We start from the raw sequence: 15317 nt of genomic DNA, 5'->3' as shown, positions 1-15317 counted from the left end.
TTTATGAACTGATTTAAATCGTACGCATTTATTTCAATAAAAAATAAATTTGTTATCTCTCAACTTCCGGGGCAAAAGGAGCCATTATTACCGGGGTAAAAATGCCATAGTCATAACCTCGAATTCGATCTGTCAAACGCAAATAGTGTGATCGTGGTATTTGTTTTATTGATTAAAAAAAGGAAGTTTTTTGTCAAATATTTTTGCTAAGAGAAGTGATCCGCCATAAAAAAAAATATCTGTAAATCCCTGAGCTAAGCTTAGCTGAAGATAGTTGAAAAATGTTTAAAAATGTGATTCAATGGCCAGACAGTGAAAGAAAAGTAGTCGATGTGGTTGATCAGCAGCTTGTGCAGAAATTGATGGCATGTAGTCCAACGCCCAAAGCATCAATTACCATTCGAGAGGATTAGAGATCGCAAAACCAATATTGTATCTTTAAACTACACCGCGTTTCACAACTATAGAACCACTCATTTCTTCTGAGTTTCCAGAGATATGTAAGAAATCGGTTGAATTGAAGTACATAGTTTTTCATTTAAATCACTATAAGTTTCTAATTGGTAGGTCATCTTTAGTTCTCAATCAGATCAAATAACCAACTCGAGGTGGTTTTGACCAAGTTGTGCCATGTTGTAGTGTGTATCTCGTTCTACGCAGAGGATACTGCTCATTTAAGCTCTTCGAATCACTTATACTGCTTGTAAGATGCTTCTACTATTCGTACGATCACTCCTCATAAGTTTTTGATAAGGTTTTTCTGAAATAGTTTAATTTACCATAGGTTGTTAGATTCGATGTTAGTTTTACTATGTGACGATTTTTCTATGTGACGACCTTATGTAGTGTAACATTCATGTTTAGATATAAGTAACATTATTGGGGCCTACTTGGTCAACTTGGTCAAAACCACCCCGTGTGGGTTATTTGATCTGATTAAGAACTAAGATGACCTACCAATTAGAAACTTATTGTGATTTATATGAAAATGACGTTAATTTTGTAAAGGAGTGAGAGTTTTCCATCTGGTTCTATAGTTATGAAACACTGGAATTTTAGTTTTTTGATTGTCTTGCGCCTGAACACAACAATAAAGCTCAAATGGCTGGTCTTTTCAATGAGGCTAGTTATTATATCCTATACTATTTACCTCAATTCAACCAACTTCTTACATATCTCTGGAAACTCAGAAAAAAATGAGTGGTTCTATAGTTGTGAAAAGCAGTGTACAATAAATACCTTTTATTGAAGTTTCACTCGAAATCGGCACAGATTCTTAGATATAGCCGATTGAAAGCGTAACGATTCTAAAATAGCACTGCTTTAGTGTAATAGCAACTGACGAAACATACGAGGAAATAATGATCGGAAATGTGTACTAATATCAACAAGTCGAGCAACAGCAAATGTCACAATTGTGTTAATGATTCGCAAATATTGTTTCGCCTTTCTTGAAAGCCTTCGTTCGGATAAAATAGTCCATACTCAAATGAAGAAGAAAATTAAATAATGTTCCATTTTTTTCACGAAAAAAACGGATCTTCGGCCAGTACGGTAATCAAACCGGAACCCCCCCCGGTATGGTATGGGTGACGCTGACCACTCGGCCATGCGAATCACCTGTCAATTCCAGCATCTCATTTGGTCCCAATCGAGGCAGTGGAGTTGGCAAGTGGTTTGTAATTTACACTATCTAAGCGGGATTAGGGTTGTGATACGATAGGATTCAGATATATTTACTAATATTGTTTTCATATCCTCTGACGTTTCGGTTATCAACTGAAGGTATCTATCGATGCTGGAAGCAGTATATTACTCTTTTCGATTCGAATTAGCTCCAAGAAGCTCTAAATAAACATTATATATAACCCGGAACAAATTGGAAGCCGACATGATAATTCAAATGTGTCCAAGACCGGGCAGCATCGTATCTAAACTCATTATATCCCAGCGTATGAAATTTCGTTCATAAAATCACCGCTTTTTGAAAACATTGAATTTCCTTGAATTTCCGTAGCAAAGCTTCTGTCATTTTGTTTGTATTTTGAATAGTGTAAACTGCCGTTCTACGCATAGTAGTCCCATGTTTCAAAATCAGTAAAATCTAGCACATTTGGTCGGTATTAAGTCCGACCGGACCATGTGACATTTTTATGATTTCGAGAAAAACGAGCCTAAAGCTTGGTGTTACAGGGGGTTTTCGTTGAGCATTCAAAACAATTTCGATACGATATTCCTGCTGCACGCGTGATTTCCCGAATCTGATGAATGTGGTATGTAGCTTAAGAAATGCTTAACCTAATGTAATCAATAACTTGAAATTTTCAATTCACATCGGGTATTTATAAGCAGTAACCTATGACAGGTTCTTGATGACAGGTTCAGGCTTGATGACAGGTTCAAAAATTAATGGTGGGACAGTTATGCCTAGAATATCAACATGGGACAATTGAACTTGATGTTGTTTTTTGGCATACTGGGAACAAACAATAAGATATTTTTGTGTTTCACCGAAAAATTATGCATAAAACATTGTTTGTTGAAGAAGAGAGTAATCTGCAACACTTTTGAAGAATATAAATCTCATTGTTATTAGGCATTCGCTGACAAGGTGTACACGTGTTCTGTTAAACTATATTTTTTTTTGTTTGTGAATTATTTCGTTCTTCCAAACCAGGAATGAGTGTTTTAGCCCTGCTGGAAGCGTGACATAATATTATTGTACTAGCACCGATTCATTTATTATGGATCTACAAAAAATACATGGTGGGACAGTTATGTTTGGAATATCAACATGAAATAGTAGTTGAGCTTGTTTTTTTTTTCTAATTCTAGGAACAAGCGATAACTTTGATTGTTTTTCCGGAAGATTATGCATAAAAACATCGTTTTAAGTAGAAAAGTGAAAATTGTCGAAAAGGAACATGGGACAACTATACGTAGAAGGGCAGTAATGTTGTGACAAATGGAAACCAAAAAGTAAGCATCTCAATTGCGTAAATGTTATTTTTCAGTTGAGTGAAAATTTGTACATCTTGTGATTAAACACTACGTGAAGTATAAAACAGTAATATCTTTCACAAAATGTCTTCAGACATCAGACAAAACTGTCCCATGTGAAGGCACATGTAGCAGATACATATCCGCTAGAAAAGGTGCAATAGCTCAACCCTATCTTTGCAAAATGTATAACAACGGCATTAGGTCAGTTGATCAATTCGATGCTCAACAAATATTATACCGATCTAACATATGTAATACAAAGTTATATTGACCTGATTTCCGATTCATATTGAATGGCGGTGTCGTGAATCGGTGAATCGCTCGATTTCATTAGAACTATCTGCCATCAAACCAACTAGCATTGAACATATGCAGAATAAGCCCAAACACTCAAAGTCATCAGTCCAATCCGAGAAATACACAGCGAAGCTATTGCAATAAGTGATGTACCAAGAAGCTTCGCCAACAGGAGTTCGATTTCCAAAAAATAAATCACCACTGTTTTTGCTGGGTAGATGACAATTTCCTTCAATAGAAATTTGATTGTTAGTTACAAGAAATATTTTTGACATAATTGTCTTACGTTTTAGTGAGTCCTGTTGCCTTTTTTCTCTGGAAGCCACCTCAGGGATATCAAATCTGTCTTCTAGATAAACCTGATTATTTTAAGTCTAATGTTAGAATATTTTTAAGGTAACTAAGTAAGCTAATCTAACCTGGCAATCATTGGAACTTCCCAATTGTATTTAAGTCTTTAATTTTTCCCGAACAGCACACTAGCTTGTTTTTTTTCAACTCTCTCTAGATTTTTATTCTTTAATTATGCCAACTACTTGTTATTTCATTAAAACAATGGTTGCCATGGTTTCCTGTTTCACTCATTTCCATCCATTGAACTCAAACCAGGTCAGAGTCTGAACCAAGGCGTCTCTATATACACCAGGTGAAACAATCATATGAAATGCACTTTCAGCCATATTGGAATTGCTGTCGGTATTGTTTACAAACTGCATCAGAACGCTGCCGGCGGCTCTCTACAAACTGCTACGACGCCTATTAGAACGATGCCTACTATGTTCGGCTTTCGCGTATTATGTGAAAAAGAAGGGGAACTACTCTCGCATGTATAAATGCAAAAATGGCGTATCCTAGCAATAACAAAACAAACAACCCCCGCTCCACAAACCGTAATCCCCTTCTTATTGAAGTGATGATGTTGCTTCACCTGTTATACATTGATATAAGCGCCTTGGTCTGAACGAGGTTTGGGTAGGCATTTAGATGTTAAGGTGGGCTCAGCCTGAAGGGCGTAACAGGTGTACCAAGTATATTTGCTTGAAATGTGCTATAGGTTTACATCCATTTGAATGCTTCTACCGGTACAATATTAACTGACAGTAGCTGTCAAAAAACGAGAATGATTCACCGTGTTTTTATTATTTAAGCTACTTCACAATAATAAAAAATCATACTTTAGATATGTTGACCTTGAAGCCATTTCGAATGACAAGTCTGAGTTTCCCACTACCTTCGAACCAAAATATGATAAATTAGAAAGTTCCACCCCATTCGGTCCAAATTTGTGTACACCTGAATCATAATGGATTAAAATCCAACTTGTTGAAACAAGGGAGTAATTACGCTTTGGGATTAGAAGAAACCAATAGCCGTGAATGACAGGGAGCCTCCATCGAATACAAAAAAAAAACTATAACAAAATATACGGTAGGTTGTTGTTTGGAAGAAAAATGGGTTTTCTAAGGACTAAAATTTGACCATGATAGCCAGAATATTGGAGATGCGGATAGACGGACGGAATCACGTAATAAATTTTCAGCACGTGTGTTGTCAATGTTATCCGTTACTACGGATGCGATAAAAGCCGACACATTTGGTTGCGTATGCTTCGTCTTGATTCAATTTGTTGTCGGGGTGCTATTTACTAAAATTTAGTCCTGAGACCATACGATGAAGGATTCGGCTTTGACGAACAATTATTCCGTCAACTCGCCGAAGAAGTTCAAAAATCCAAGTCAAGAAAATAAAAATTTTTGAAAACGTTTTAATTATCAGTATTTTTTTTTCTGTTTATTCGACATCCAGGTATCCCACTTTTTGTGTAATTTTTTATCTGCAATGTTTTGCATATTTGAAAATCAAAGTTTCTCCAGGATACAGATAACGTTATGCATTTTACTCCCATTTCATTTTTGGTACTCAAGATATATGTGCAAGAAAAAGAACAAGTCGGAATAAACTGGTGAAAATATTTAGAAACCAAATTTGTTACGATGTTGAGATTATCGGAGAACGATTCGGTGCAGTTATCATTTGAATGGAATAATATCCCGAGATAAATCGAGTTCATTTTGAGTATTGATAAAAATCGGAAAGAGATATAATAAAGATGTTCATATTCTGAAGTGGCATAGATTTAAAACAGGTAACAATAAATACAAAAGATTTTAAATACTCCTTGTTATTGATTGCTAATTATCCCCATCTCTAAATTTTTCATTTTATAATATTCTAAACAACTCAGGGAAGTTGTGGATGCACATTTCAGCGAACAATCTTTGGCCTCAGGGAATCAAACGAATAGAACCGTATCTGCGTTATTAGTTCGTCTCGAGGCGAGTAACACACACGAGCTCAGTTTTTGAAGTTGTAAAAAAAAGAACCAACCATCACACATCCCATTCAACCATGCTGAACGTGACGGTTGATTGTGGGTTTTTCTTCTTCTTCTGTTGGCAAAAATTAGCATCACTTTTCCCGCTTTTCTGTCCTTCAGCCAGCAGCCTCTTGCGGGGGATGCAAAACCAACTGTCCAAGAAACAAAAAAACCCAGCGGAAAGGTTTGCGGAAGCCGAGGCCTGGGCAATGAGTCGGAAATTAAAAAGCGAGATTTTGTCGGAATGGGATTTGGTTTGGAGGAAAGGAAAACGGTGGTATGGTTATGATTACTTTCCATTGTTTACGTTGACACGTTACGTTCACATGGGTACACTTACGAGGATGATTGCGGTCACTCAGTTAGATGTCACATTTTGTCCAGAACTTCACAAAAACACTAAACACACTTCAACATTTGACCAGGACACGGACGATTCGTTTTGACAAGGGACAACACATATGTAATTTATTTCCGTTATCAGGACATGTTCACACGCTTTTTTTCTGTTGCTTTCGGACGGAACAAAAATCCTCAAATTTTCCATCAAAATAATTTACCATCATTGAGTTGCTTCAGCTGCTGCAGTTTGTAGATTAAATCCTCAACTTCCTGATCCTTGACGGGAAGTGCGTGGGTCCAGTGGAGTAGGACACACAGGAAGACGGCACAAATCACGTGAAATTTAAACATCTTGTCACGGCGGGTTTAATTGTTTCAGAATCCGTACGCAAACACTTCGGTAGGAATGGAATTGAACGGAATGTGCCGATGCTTATCGGTCGACGGATGTTGTGTGATTGTTGGCGTATCATCATAACGGGATCCTTTTTATACGCTGTCGGGTGAACAGATTGACGGAAGCGGTAAGGTAGCGATGACGATGACGGTGGTTTTCCTGCCGCCCGACCGCTCGATCCTAGGTGACGATTCGGGAATCGGCAGCCGTCTTCGCTTGCTCAGTTGTCGGCATTGGTCGGCTAACGGGAAAATTAAGCGGCCGCGTGTCCGGTTTGCCACCCTCAATCAGCTGGGGGGTGAAGGAATTTAGATAAAAAAATCACACTTTGTGATCGTTTCATCAGTGGTCTCTTATCAGTGAGGAAGCATCCTGATTGAGTGTTCGGATAATAGATTAATTGAATAAATGAATGCCATAAAGCATCGATAATCACGGCGGAAGAGTGTACAAGTTGGCGTCGGTTAGTTAGTGGGTGGGTGGGTGTAATGGTTTTGGATGAGAAAATCAAACACTTTTCCATAAAGTAAGCAGCATTCATTGGACGTCATTAATTTTTCAATTAGAGGCCGCAGAAATGTTACAGATCGGGGTAGAGGTGACAACATATTGTGAATAATAGCTCCCGGCAATAAAAAAAAACCTAATAACATGTGTTGCTCGGTTTGTTTTAGCGATCATATAATAGAGTGGTAATTTTCTGTTCGAAACTAACTCAATTTTATATGGTTATTATGCTTGAGTTGTTTTACTTGCAATCAATCATCAATAGGTGCAAGGTACATCTGGATAACTTTTTCAGCTCGCGAAGCAATGGAATCTTTCAGTGTGCGTCGCACCATCTGCACATATTTTAGATATATTATTCGACAATATACTATTGTACCTATCAAAATCCAATGTCCGGATTGTAACTATTCTGTTTTTGTTTTATTTCTTTATCCCTTTGTGATTCCTGAGACTAGTGTACAGGGTTTTTTTTTCCAATTCATTTATTTGTAAGGCTCAATCGCATGAGCTTTGCGGAGCCACTAATTCATGATTTGTTTTTACAGAATTTCAACTTAAATCTATGTTTAGTAGGTTTCGACCGATTACTCGCGGTTTACTCGAGGTTAAAAGGGCAACATTTTTGTGGGACGGGTCAGGTTGGGGATATGGATATGAGGTATCGTTGTCTCAACCGAGGGTTGCCGCACGCACTGTAGCATTGTGCATAATGACCAGGGATAGCATCTGGTGTTCGACTAGCTGTCGAGGGTGGGCGACGGTGAGATGGGGGGACAAGACAAACAAACTAATAACGAAAAAGAAAAACACAAAAGCATTAAATACTTATACTAGACCGTTTCACAAACATATAGATCAACTGCATATAGCAGATGTCGCGAGTTCCCAACACGTCTCTAACAGGAACATAGGGTTGTCTTCCTTGGACCTCAAGGGCATTCAAAAGGTACTCTCTGGCTGCGTAATTATCCGTACATTGCCAAACTGCGTGATCGATGTCATCGTAACCGTTTCCACACCGACAGACATTGTTTTGAACAAGATTTATTCTGTGGAGGTGCACATCTAGCGAGTAGTGGTTGGACATAAGTCTACTCATTACACGAATTAAGTCACGACTTACGTCCAAACCTTTGAACCACGCTCTCGAAGAAACCTTTGGAATAATTGAATATAACCACCGCCCAAGAATTCCAGTGTCCCAATCGGTTTGCCAACTCAAGAGGGAACTCTGACGCAGTAATTGGAAAAATTCATCGTATGAAATCTGTCTATCAAACAATTCGCCTTCCTGGGCACCCACCTTTGCGAGAGTGTCCGCCTTCTCATTGCCAGGAATTGAGCAATGAGAGGGGACCCAAACAAAGGTTAACTTATAAGATCTTTCGATCAGTGCACTCATCTGCTGTCTCACTTTTGTGAGGAAATAAGATGGGTGCCTACTAGTTTTCATCGACTGGAGAGCCTCAAGCGAACTGAGACTATCCGAGAAAATGAAGTAATGGTCTGCAGGCTTGTTGGAGATCATCCCCAATGCGAAGTCGATTGCTGCCAGCTCAGCAACATAAACGGAACAAGGTTCCTGCAGTTTACGGAAGGCGCTTGAATTTTCATTGAAAACACCGAAGCCAGTGGATCCATTGAGGCGAGACCCATCAGTGAAGTATCTTTTCATGCAATTGACTTTTTGGTACTTTCGGTTTAAAATACGGGGAATGAAAGTTGGTCGAAGCTGATCTGAAATCCCAAGTATTGCTTGTTTCATCGACAGATCGTATTCAATTGAGGAACTGCTGATGGTGAAGTGAGCACGGTCTGGAGTAAACGATGGAAGACAAATATCTGACGAAATATAGTGGTAATAAATTCTCATAAACCGAGATTGTATATTTAGATGAAAATTTTTTTCAAAGTTTTCATTAAAAGTGTGTTCGTGACTCCGCATTTCACCAGTATTCTGAGAGAAAGTTCCCAGAATCGGTTCTGTAGAGGAATTACTCCTGCCAGAACCTCGAGACTCATGTTATGCGTTGAGTGCATACAGCCAAGGGCTATACGCAAACAATGATATTGAATTCGTTCCAATTTTAGAAGGTGACTTTTAGCTGCTGAGAGAAAGCAGAAAGAGCCATACTCCAGAATAGATAGAATAGTTGTTTTATAAAGCGTTATGAGATCTCCCGGATGAGCTCCCCACCACGTGCTGCAAATCGAGCGGAGAAAGTTGACTCTTTTTTGACATTTTTGCTTCAAATACGTAATGTGGGTATTCCAAGTGCATTTTGAATCAAACCAGACACCAAGGTACTTGAAGGTCAATGATTGGGTAATGCTTCTGCCCAAAAGCTTGAGTTGCAGTTGGGCTGGGAACCGCTTTCGAGTAAACACTACCAGTTCTGTTTTCTGCGGCGAGAATTCGATCCCTAAGTTCCTTGCCCAGGAAGACAAGTTACCTAGGGAATGTTGCAATGGTCTTTGCAAGTTTTCGGCATGGGGACCTCTGACGGAAACCACACCATCATCTGCAAGTTGTCTTAGCGTGCATTGTTCTGCCAAACAACTGTCAATATCTTTCACATAAAAATTATAAAGAAGGGGGCTGAGACATGAGCCTTGGGGTAGACCCATATAACTATTTCTGGAAGTTGTCAGTTGTCCAAGGGTAAAGTTCATTCGCTTTTCTAACAACAAATTGTACAAGAAGTTATTCAAAATTCCAGGAAGTCCACATCTGTCCAGATTGTCTGACAGAATTTCTATGGAAACCGAATCAAAAGCTCCCTTAATATCCAAGAATACTGAAGCCAGTTGCTCCTTGTGCGCAAAGGCCAGTTGAATATCCGTAGAAAGCAACGCTAGACAATCGTTTGTTCCTTTGCTCTTACGAAACCCAAATTGTGTACTTGATAGCAAATTATTTGTCTCGATCCATTGATCGAGTCTTCGAAGGATCATTTTCTCCAGCAATTTTCTAATGCACGAGAGCATAGCAATCGGACGGTATGAGTTATGGTCAGACGCTGGTTTGCCAGGCTTTTGAATTGCTATCACTTTGACCTGTCTCCATTCGGGTGGCACAATATTGTTTTCTAGTAGAGTATTGAATAAGTCTAGCAAGCGTCTTTTCGCGATATGGGGAAGATTTTTTAGAAGAACGAATTTAATCATATCGCTTCCGGGTGAAGAGTTGTTCGATGAAAGAGGAGCCATAGAAAATTCCAGCATTGAGAATGGTCTGTCCAGAGGTCCACCGCTTAGAGACGTTTCTCGAAGAATATGTTGGGCTGGAACTGAGTCTGGACAGACCTTTTTAGCGAAATCGAATATCCATCGGTTGGAGTATTCTTCACTCTCGTTGGTAGATGAGCGGTTACGCATGTTGCGAGCTACCCTCCACAAGGTGCGTATTGAGGTTTGACGAGAAAGACCTTCGATGAAATTGCGCCAGTAACCGCGTTTTTTTGCTTTAATTAATTGTTTCAGCTGTATTTCAAGCTTTGAATATTCCTCGAAGTGTGTGGATGTTCCATGTCTACGAAAAGCTTTGAAAGCATCAGATTTTTTCAAATACAATTTTGTGCATTCGTCGTCCCAGCCAGGAGTGGCTGGTTTTCTTTTAAACGGAGCACTTGGAACTTTTCTTTTTTGTGCTTCCAATGAGCTTTTATACTTCAAATCTACAAAAAATCGATATTCTTCCAATGGTGGAAGTATATCTATTGATTCGACACCGATTGTTACCGCCGTTGCAAATTTTTGCCAGTCGATGTTCCTTGTTAGATCAAATGGAACTCGAGATGGTTCAGTGGATTGCGGGCTACACTTGATTAATATATTGATTGGCAAGTGATCGCTACCATGGGGATCATTGATGACCTTCCACTGACAATCTAATGATAGCGAGCTTGAGCAAAAAGATAGGTCGAGTCGACTTTCTCGAGCCGGAGGTTTTGGAATTCGTGTCGCTTAACCAGTGTTCAAGATAGTCAAATTGAAATCGTCACATAAATCGTAAAAAATAGCCGCTCTAGCGTCATCATAAGGATCACCCCACCCAGTACCATGGGAGTTCATGTCACCCAGTATTAGAACTGGGGATGAGAGAATCGAGACTAGATTCCAAAGTTGACTACGGCTAATGTTAGTATTTGGAGGAACGTATACTGAAGCTATGCAAAGTTCTTTATTCTTTGCCGTTATTTGACACGCGACAATTTCGACGTCTGATAGAGCTGGGAGAGGAATTTTCCCCAAAAGTACTCCTCCATAAGAATCATTTCTATCCAGGCGAATAATGTTAAAATCGTGGAAGTTGAGTTCTGTATCAGAAGAAAGCCATGTTTCAGAAAGGGCGAATATATCACAGTCATAATTTTGAAGTAAAAATTTGAACGAGTCTAGTTTAGGCACTAGACTACGGCAGTTCCATTGTAGCACATTGATCATATCTCCTACTACGTTAGGTGAATTATCCATCGAAAGATATGATTGATGCAAGGAGGGGCCATGAAACAGTCAATTGCTTAAGATAAGACTTTAAAGATGGAAGCAAGGCAGAAATAAGGCTTCTGAGGGGGTCTTGAATATTGAGGGTGTTTAATATAAAGTCCACAATGTCCGAAAAAGCTATCAATCCTCGATTGGACGCGAATTTTCTATGAGAAGATCGAGGGGCAGCGTTTTTGTTTCTCTCTCTTCTGGGTAACGGCGTATAATCCTTACTGCAACCAGGAATTGGCTGAGAAGGAGTCTTCGGATTAGTTTTTTTGCCATTATCCTTGGAATTAGACAATCTTCTGAGGATCATTTTAGCTTTCTTACGGTGCATCATTGGTGAAGAGAGTTTTCTTTTTTGAGAATCATCCTTTGTCGAAGATTCTGGTGCAGCCGTAGTGTGATCCTCATCAGAATCAGAGTCCAATTCTTGAGTTGACAAAACCGAAAATTGGTTTTCATCATGAGCGACTGATGCGGCCTTGAGCATTTCAGCATAAGTCCGCTTGGAGCGTCCTGTGATAGAACGCTTCACTTTATCAGAGTGCTGTTTGTACCTTGGGCACTCCTGTAGTGCGTGAGGATTCTCGCCACAGTGGATACATTTTTCCACTGTTTGTGTACAAGAATCCTCACTGTGTTTTTCACCACATTTACCGCAGCGGAACTTGTTGCCGCAATGGCTGGAAGAATGTCCCAAATTTTTACAGATGGTGCAATTATAGACCCGCGGTACAAACAAGCGCACCGGAAAAAAAAACACTATCTACTTTCACATAGTTCGGGAGAACACAACCAGCGAAAGTCACCCGAAACGAGTGTGAAGGCTTATAGACTTTTTGGTTGTCTTCCAAAGATGCTGCATGTAGTTGCCTAACATCCAGAATCTTCACAAGCTCACCAATTAGGGAGTTTTTAAAACAACCCGATGCTTTTTTCAATTCTTCAACACTCAGACTCGCATCGGAGACTACGCCTTCTATCTCCACATCTCGAGAAGGGATGCAAATGTGTTACTCCCTGTTGAAAATCTCGTGGTCAACAATCTTGTTCGCCACATCAAAAGTCGGTGCTTCTACACGCAGTTTGTCCGGTCTCTCTTTACGTATCAAGACATCCGGATACTTACGCAGCAAATCTCTTGAAATGTCAAGAGTTCTCAACGATTTCTCCTTGGGCCGAAAGAAAACAACCCATGGTGCCTTTGAGGACTGTTTGTAATAGCGCGTCCGCGCAACAATAGCATCAGCAGACGCCATAACGGTTGCGCAAACGGTGCGCAACCGTCTATGAAAAACAAAAAAAACTTTCTCACACACACGCACACACACACACACGCGCGCGCGCAAAAACTCAAATTAAAACTAACTTAGACTTAAAATTAACGTAAACTAAAAAAATATTTCAAAACTAAAATTACTTTCCAAAAAAAAAAAATTCTTCAAAAAAAAAATATTAATTTTAAGTGTCCGAACAACCTTGAACACCCCTATTCAGAGAGCGATACAAAGCCGCGCGCTACAAGGTAAACACTATAGCGCGACGGCAAAATCTATTGTTGTACTTCTCTGTTTTGTTGACGGCGTTCGGTGGAACGAATGAACAGGCCACCGATCCGGGCTTGCCAGAGAGGCGCTTCCTGTTGCTTTTGGTGCACTTCACTTGCGACGAAAGCAGAAAAAAACCAACTAAAAACCACTTTAGAAAAAGGAAAAAAACAGCTTCGATTTATTGCTAACAGGTAGCGTACAGGGTTATAAACCGTTGTACCATTCACAGGACCTTGACGAGCCAGCTTGTTTAAATCGTGCTACATGGTTATGATCCGTGCGATCGCAGGGAATCGTTTGGTCTAAATTTAGTGTCAGTCAAAAATATTGGCTTGCCATTGTCACATGAAACATTGCACTTCTATCATCCCAAAAAAATTATACTATTAGCTTGGAGACATCACTTAGAAAATGATTACGGATTTGATTATTTTAAATTTCGCTTAAGAAGGAACCCCTGTCTTGACGAATATTCGTGATTTTTTTTGGATGTCAGGAATAAAGTGACGTGTTCAGGTATTTTGGTTATTGTTTAAGGTATATTTTAAGATGTATTTTCCATTTTTTAAGTGCACAAAAAATTATTATTACGCTGTTGACAACTTGATGCGTAGATGCTGTCTGAAAATAGATACCTTGCTGGTAGTATCGGTTTTGAAGCAACGGGGTGTCGCAGAACGAATTCCAATGAATATTTCGAAACTTTAGAACAATACCTAAAGCGTTTCATAGGGGTTTTAAAAAAAAAATCGAAAAAATGCCAAAATGGCGGCCGTTTTAGTTAGAAATGAATTATTTTTCATGAAAAATCGCTGTTTAGAAGCTCAGAAAAATCGAAAAAATGAGATATCATTAAACGACTATGTAACGCTTTAGATAATCCATTATTTCATGCTGATGAAAAATTTCAGCCAAATCGGTCAAGTAGATCCTGAGACATCGATACCACCAGTTAGAAAACACGGTTTCGAGAAAAACGCGGCTAAAAACTCGTACAGCAATACTACATCCCTTGAGGTGACTTCATACTTTTGGCTGAAACTTCCCAACGAAATAAAAAATCGAAAAATCCTATTAGGACAACTTTTCTGAGGGTTGAGGCTTCGCAAAAATGCAAAAAACAAAAATTAATTTTTTTCAATTTTCCAGACTTTTTTTTTCGACGCAAATTGAATAGGATTTTTAGAAAGAATTTGATAGAATAGGCACCTAAATGTAACTATAGGATATGAAGAAAAATAATGAAATCATAACCATAATATTATACTGTTTATACTATACTTTTTATTAATTTATAGTACGGATGGTTTGTACTGCAGTTTTTTGCAAGACCCCTTTCTTTCCATATTGACGTAGAACTACGTCTTTCATCAAGGATGCCAAATCAGAAAACAGGTCACGTTTTTATGAAAAAAAGTTAACGGTAATAACTGTTTTTGCCGTGAACGGATTCTGGCGATTTACATACCAAACGAATCGGAAAATCCCTTAAAATCTCTTCATTTGATATGCTATACATTACAATCCCATAGACTGTATATGGTTTAAATTGATGAGAATTGGGAGCATTTCCCATTTCCTCATACATTTGTTCTGTTCATTTATGGGCTTTCCCGAACAGAGCTGTCAATAAGGAGCAACTTATCGACGAGCAACGAAGGGGAATTCGTAAGATATAAAGTCTCCGTGAACAATGGAAAAGAAAAAGAGTGAAGGGGAATATTTGCCTAGAGTAAAAACAGTGGATCTTGCTGAGGCAAACTTCATTCTTCGTGAGGGCACAGACTGGACAACACCGTTGCTGGGCGAGCTGGACGGCGAGGGATCGAATGGTTTTCTCAAGGCAATGGGGGTGGAGGAGTAATATGAGGAAAGAGTAGTTTTCCAAGGGCTTTTTTGAAGGCTAGAGACGAATGAACTGAAGAAGAAGTCTGTTCAATTCATCAAGGTAAGGAAAGAAAGGCAAATTTTCAGTATCGTTCTAGATACGAAACAATGAACATCGCTTGTTCTTCCTTGTTTTGCGCCATAACATGTCTTCGTTTCAGACTGAGTTGTGGACGCGACCAAATTTCTCACTCGCATTGCATCAAACTGACGCCATTGCATTGATGTTCTGAGCTACACAATTGTGTAGGGAATCATCAAGCTTTGCTATCGTCAGCTCACCAAGAAGTTTGGTGCTCCCTTGGCCGAGTGGTTAGTGTCATAACTAACATGCCGGGTGTTCGGGTTCGATTCCCGTTCTGGTCGGGGGAATTTTTCGTCAAAAAAAATTTCCTCCGACTTGCACTGTGATCACGTGTATTCTAGAGCTTGCCACTCAGAATGCATTCAAGGCGTGTTA

General features: G+C 39.2%; 1 protein-coding gene across 2 annotated transcripts in view; it reads right to left on the bottom strand.

Moving 5' to 3' along the window:
- Nucleotides 1-6468, bottom strand: part of LOC129768075 (orcokinin peptides type A-like) — a 47086-nt gene extending 40618 nt beyond the window's left edge. Inside the window, exons 1-3 of one of the 2 annotated variants that reach the window (XM_055769493.1) lie at nucleotides 3720-3830; nucleotides 3587-3659; nucleotides 3276-3529 (exon numbers count right to left, since the gene is read on the bottom strand). In XM_055769493.1, coding sequence (XP_055625468.1) covers nucleotides 3276-3291 — 16 coding nt within the window. In that variant the 5' untranslated portion in view covers nucleotides 3292-3529; nucleotides 3587-3659; nucleotides 3720-3830. Of the gene's footprint in view, nucleotides 1-3275; nucleotides 3530-3586; nucleotides 3660-3719; nucleotides 3831-6237 lie in introns of those variants that run through there. The other variant, XM_055769492.1, reaches the window with a different exon arrangement.
- Between the last annotated feature and the right edge of the window lie 8849 nt (nucleotides 6469-15317).

Source organism: Toxorhynchites rutilus, chromosome 2 (genome assembly GCF_029784135.1).
Source record: "Toxorhynchites rutilus septentrionalis strain SRP chromosome 2, ASM2978413v1, whole genome shotgun sequence".
Taxonomy (NCBI): domain Eukaryota; kingdom Metazoa; phylum Arthropoda; class Insecta; order Diptera; family Culicidae; genus Toxorhynchites; species Toxorhynchites rutilus.
The sequence above is the reverse complement of the archived record's forward strand: the minus strand, read 5'-3'. Positions and strand labels throughout refer to the sequence as shown.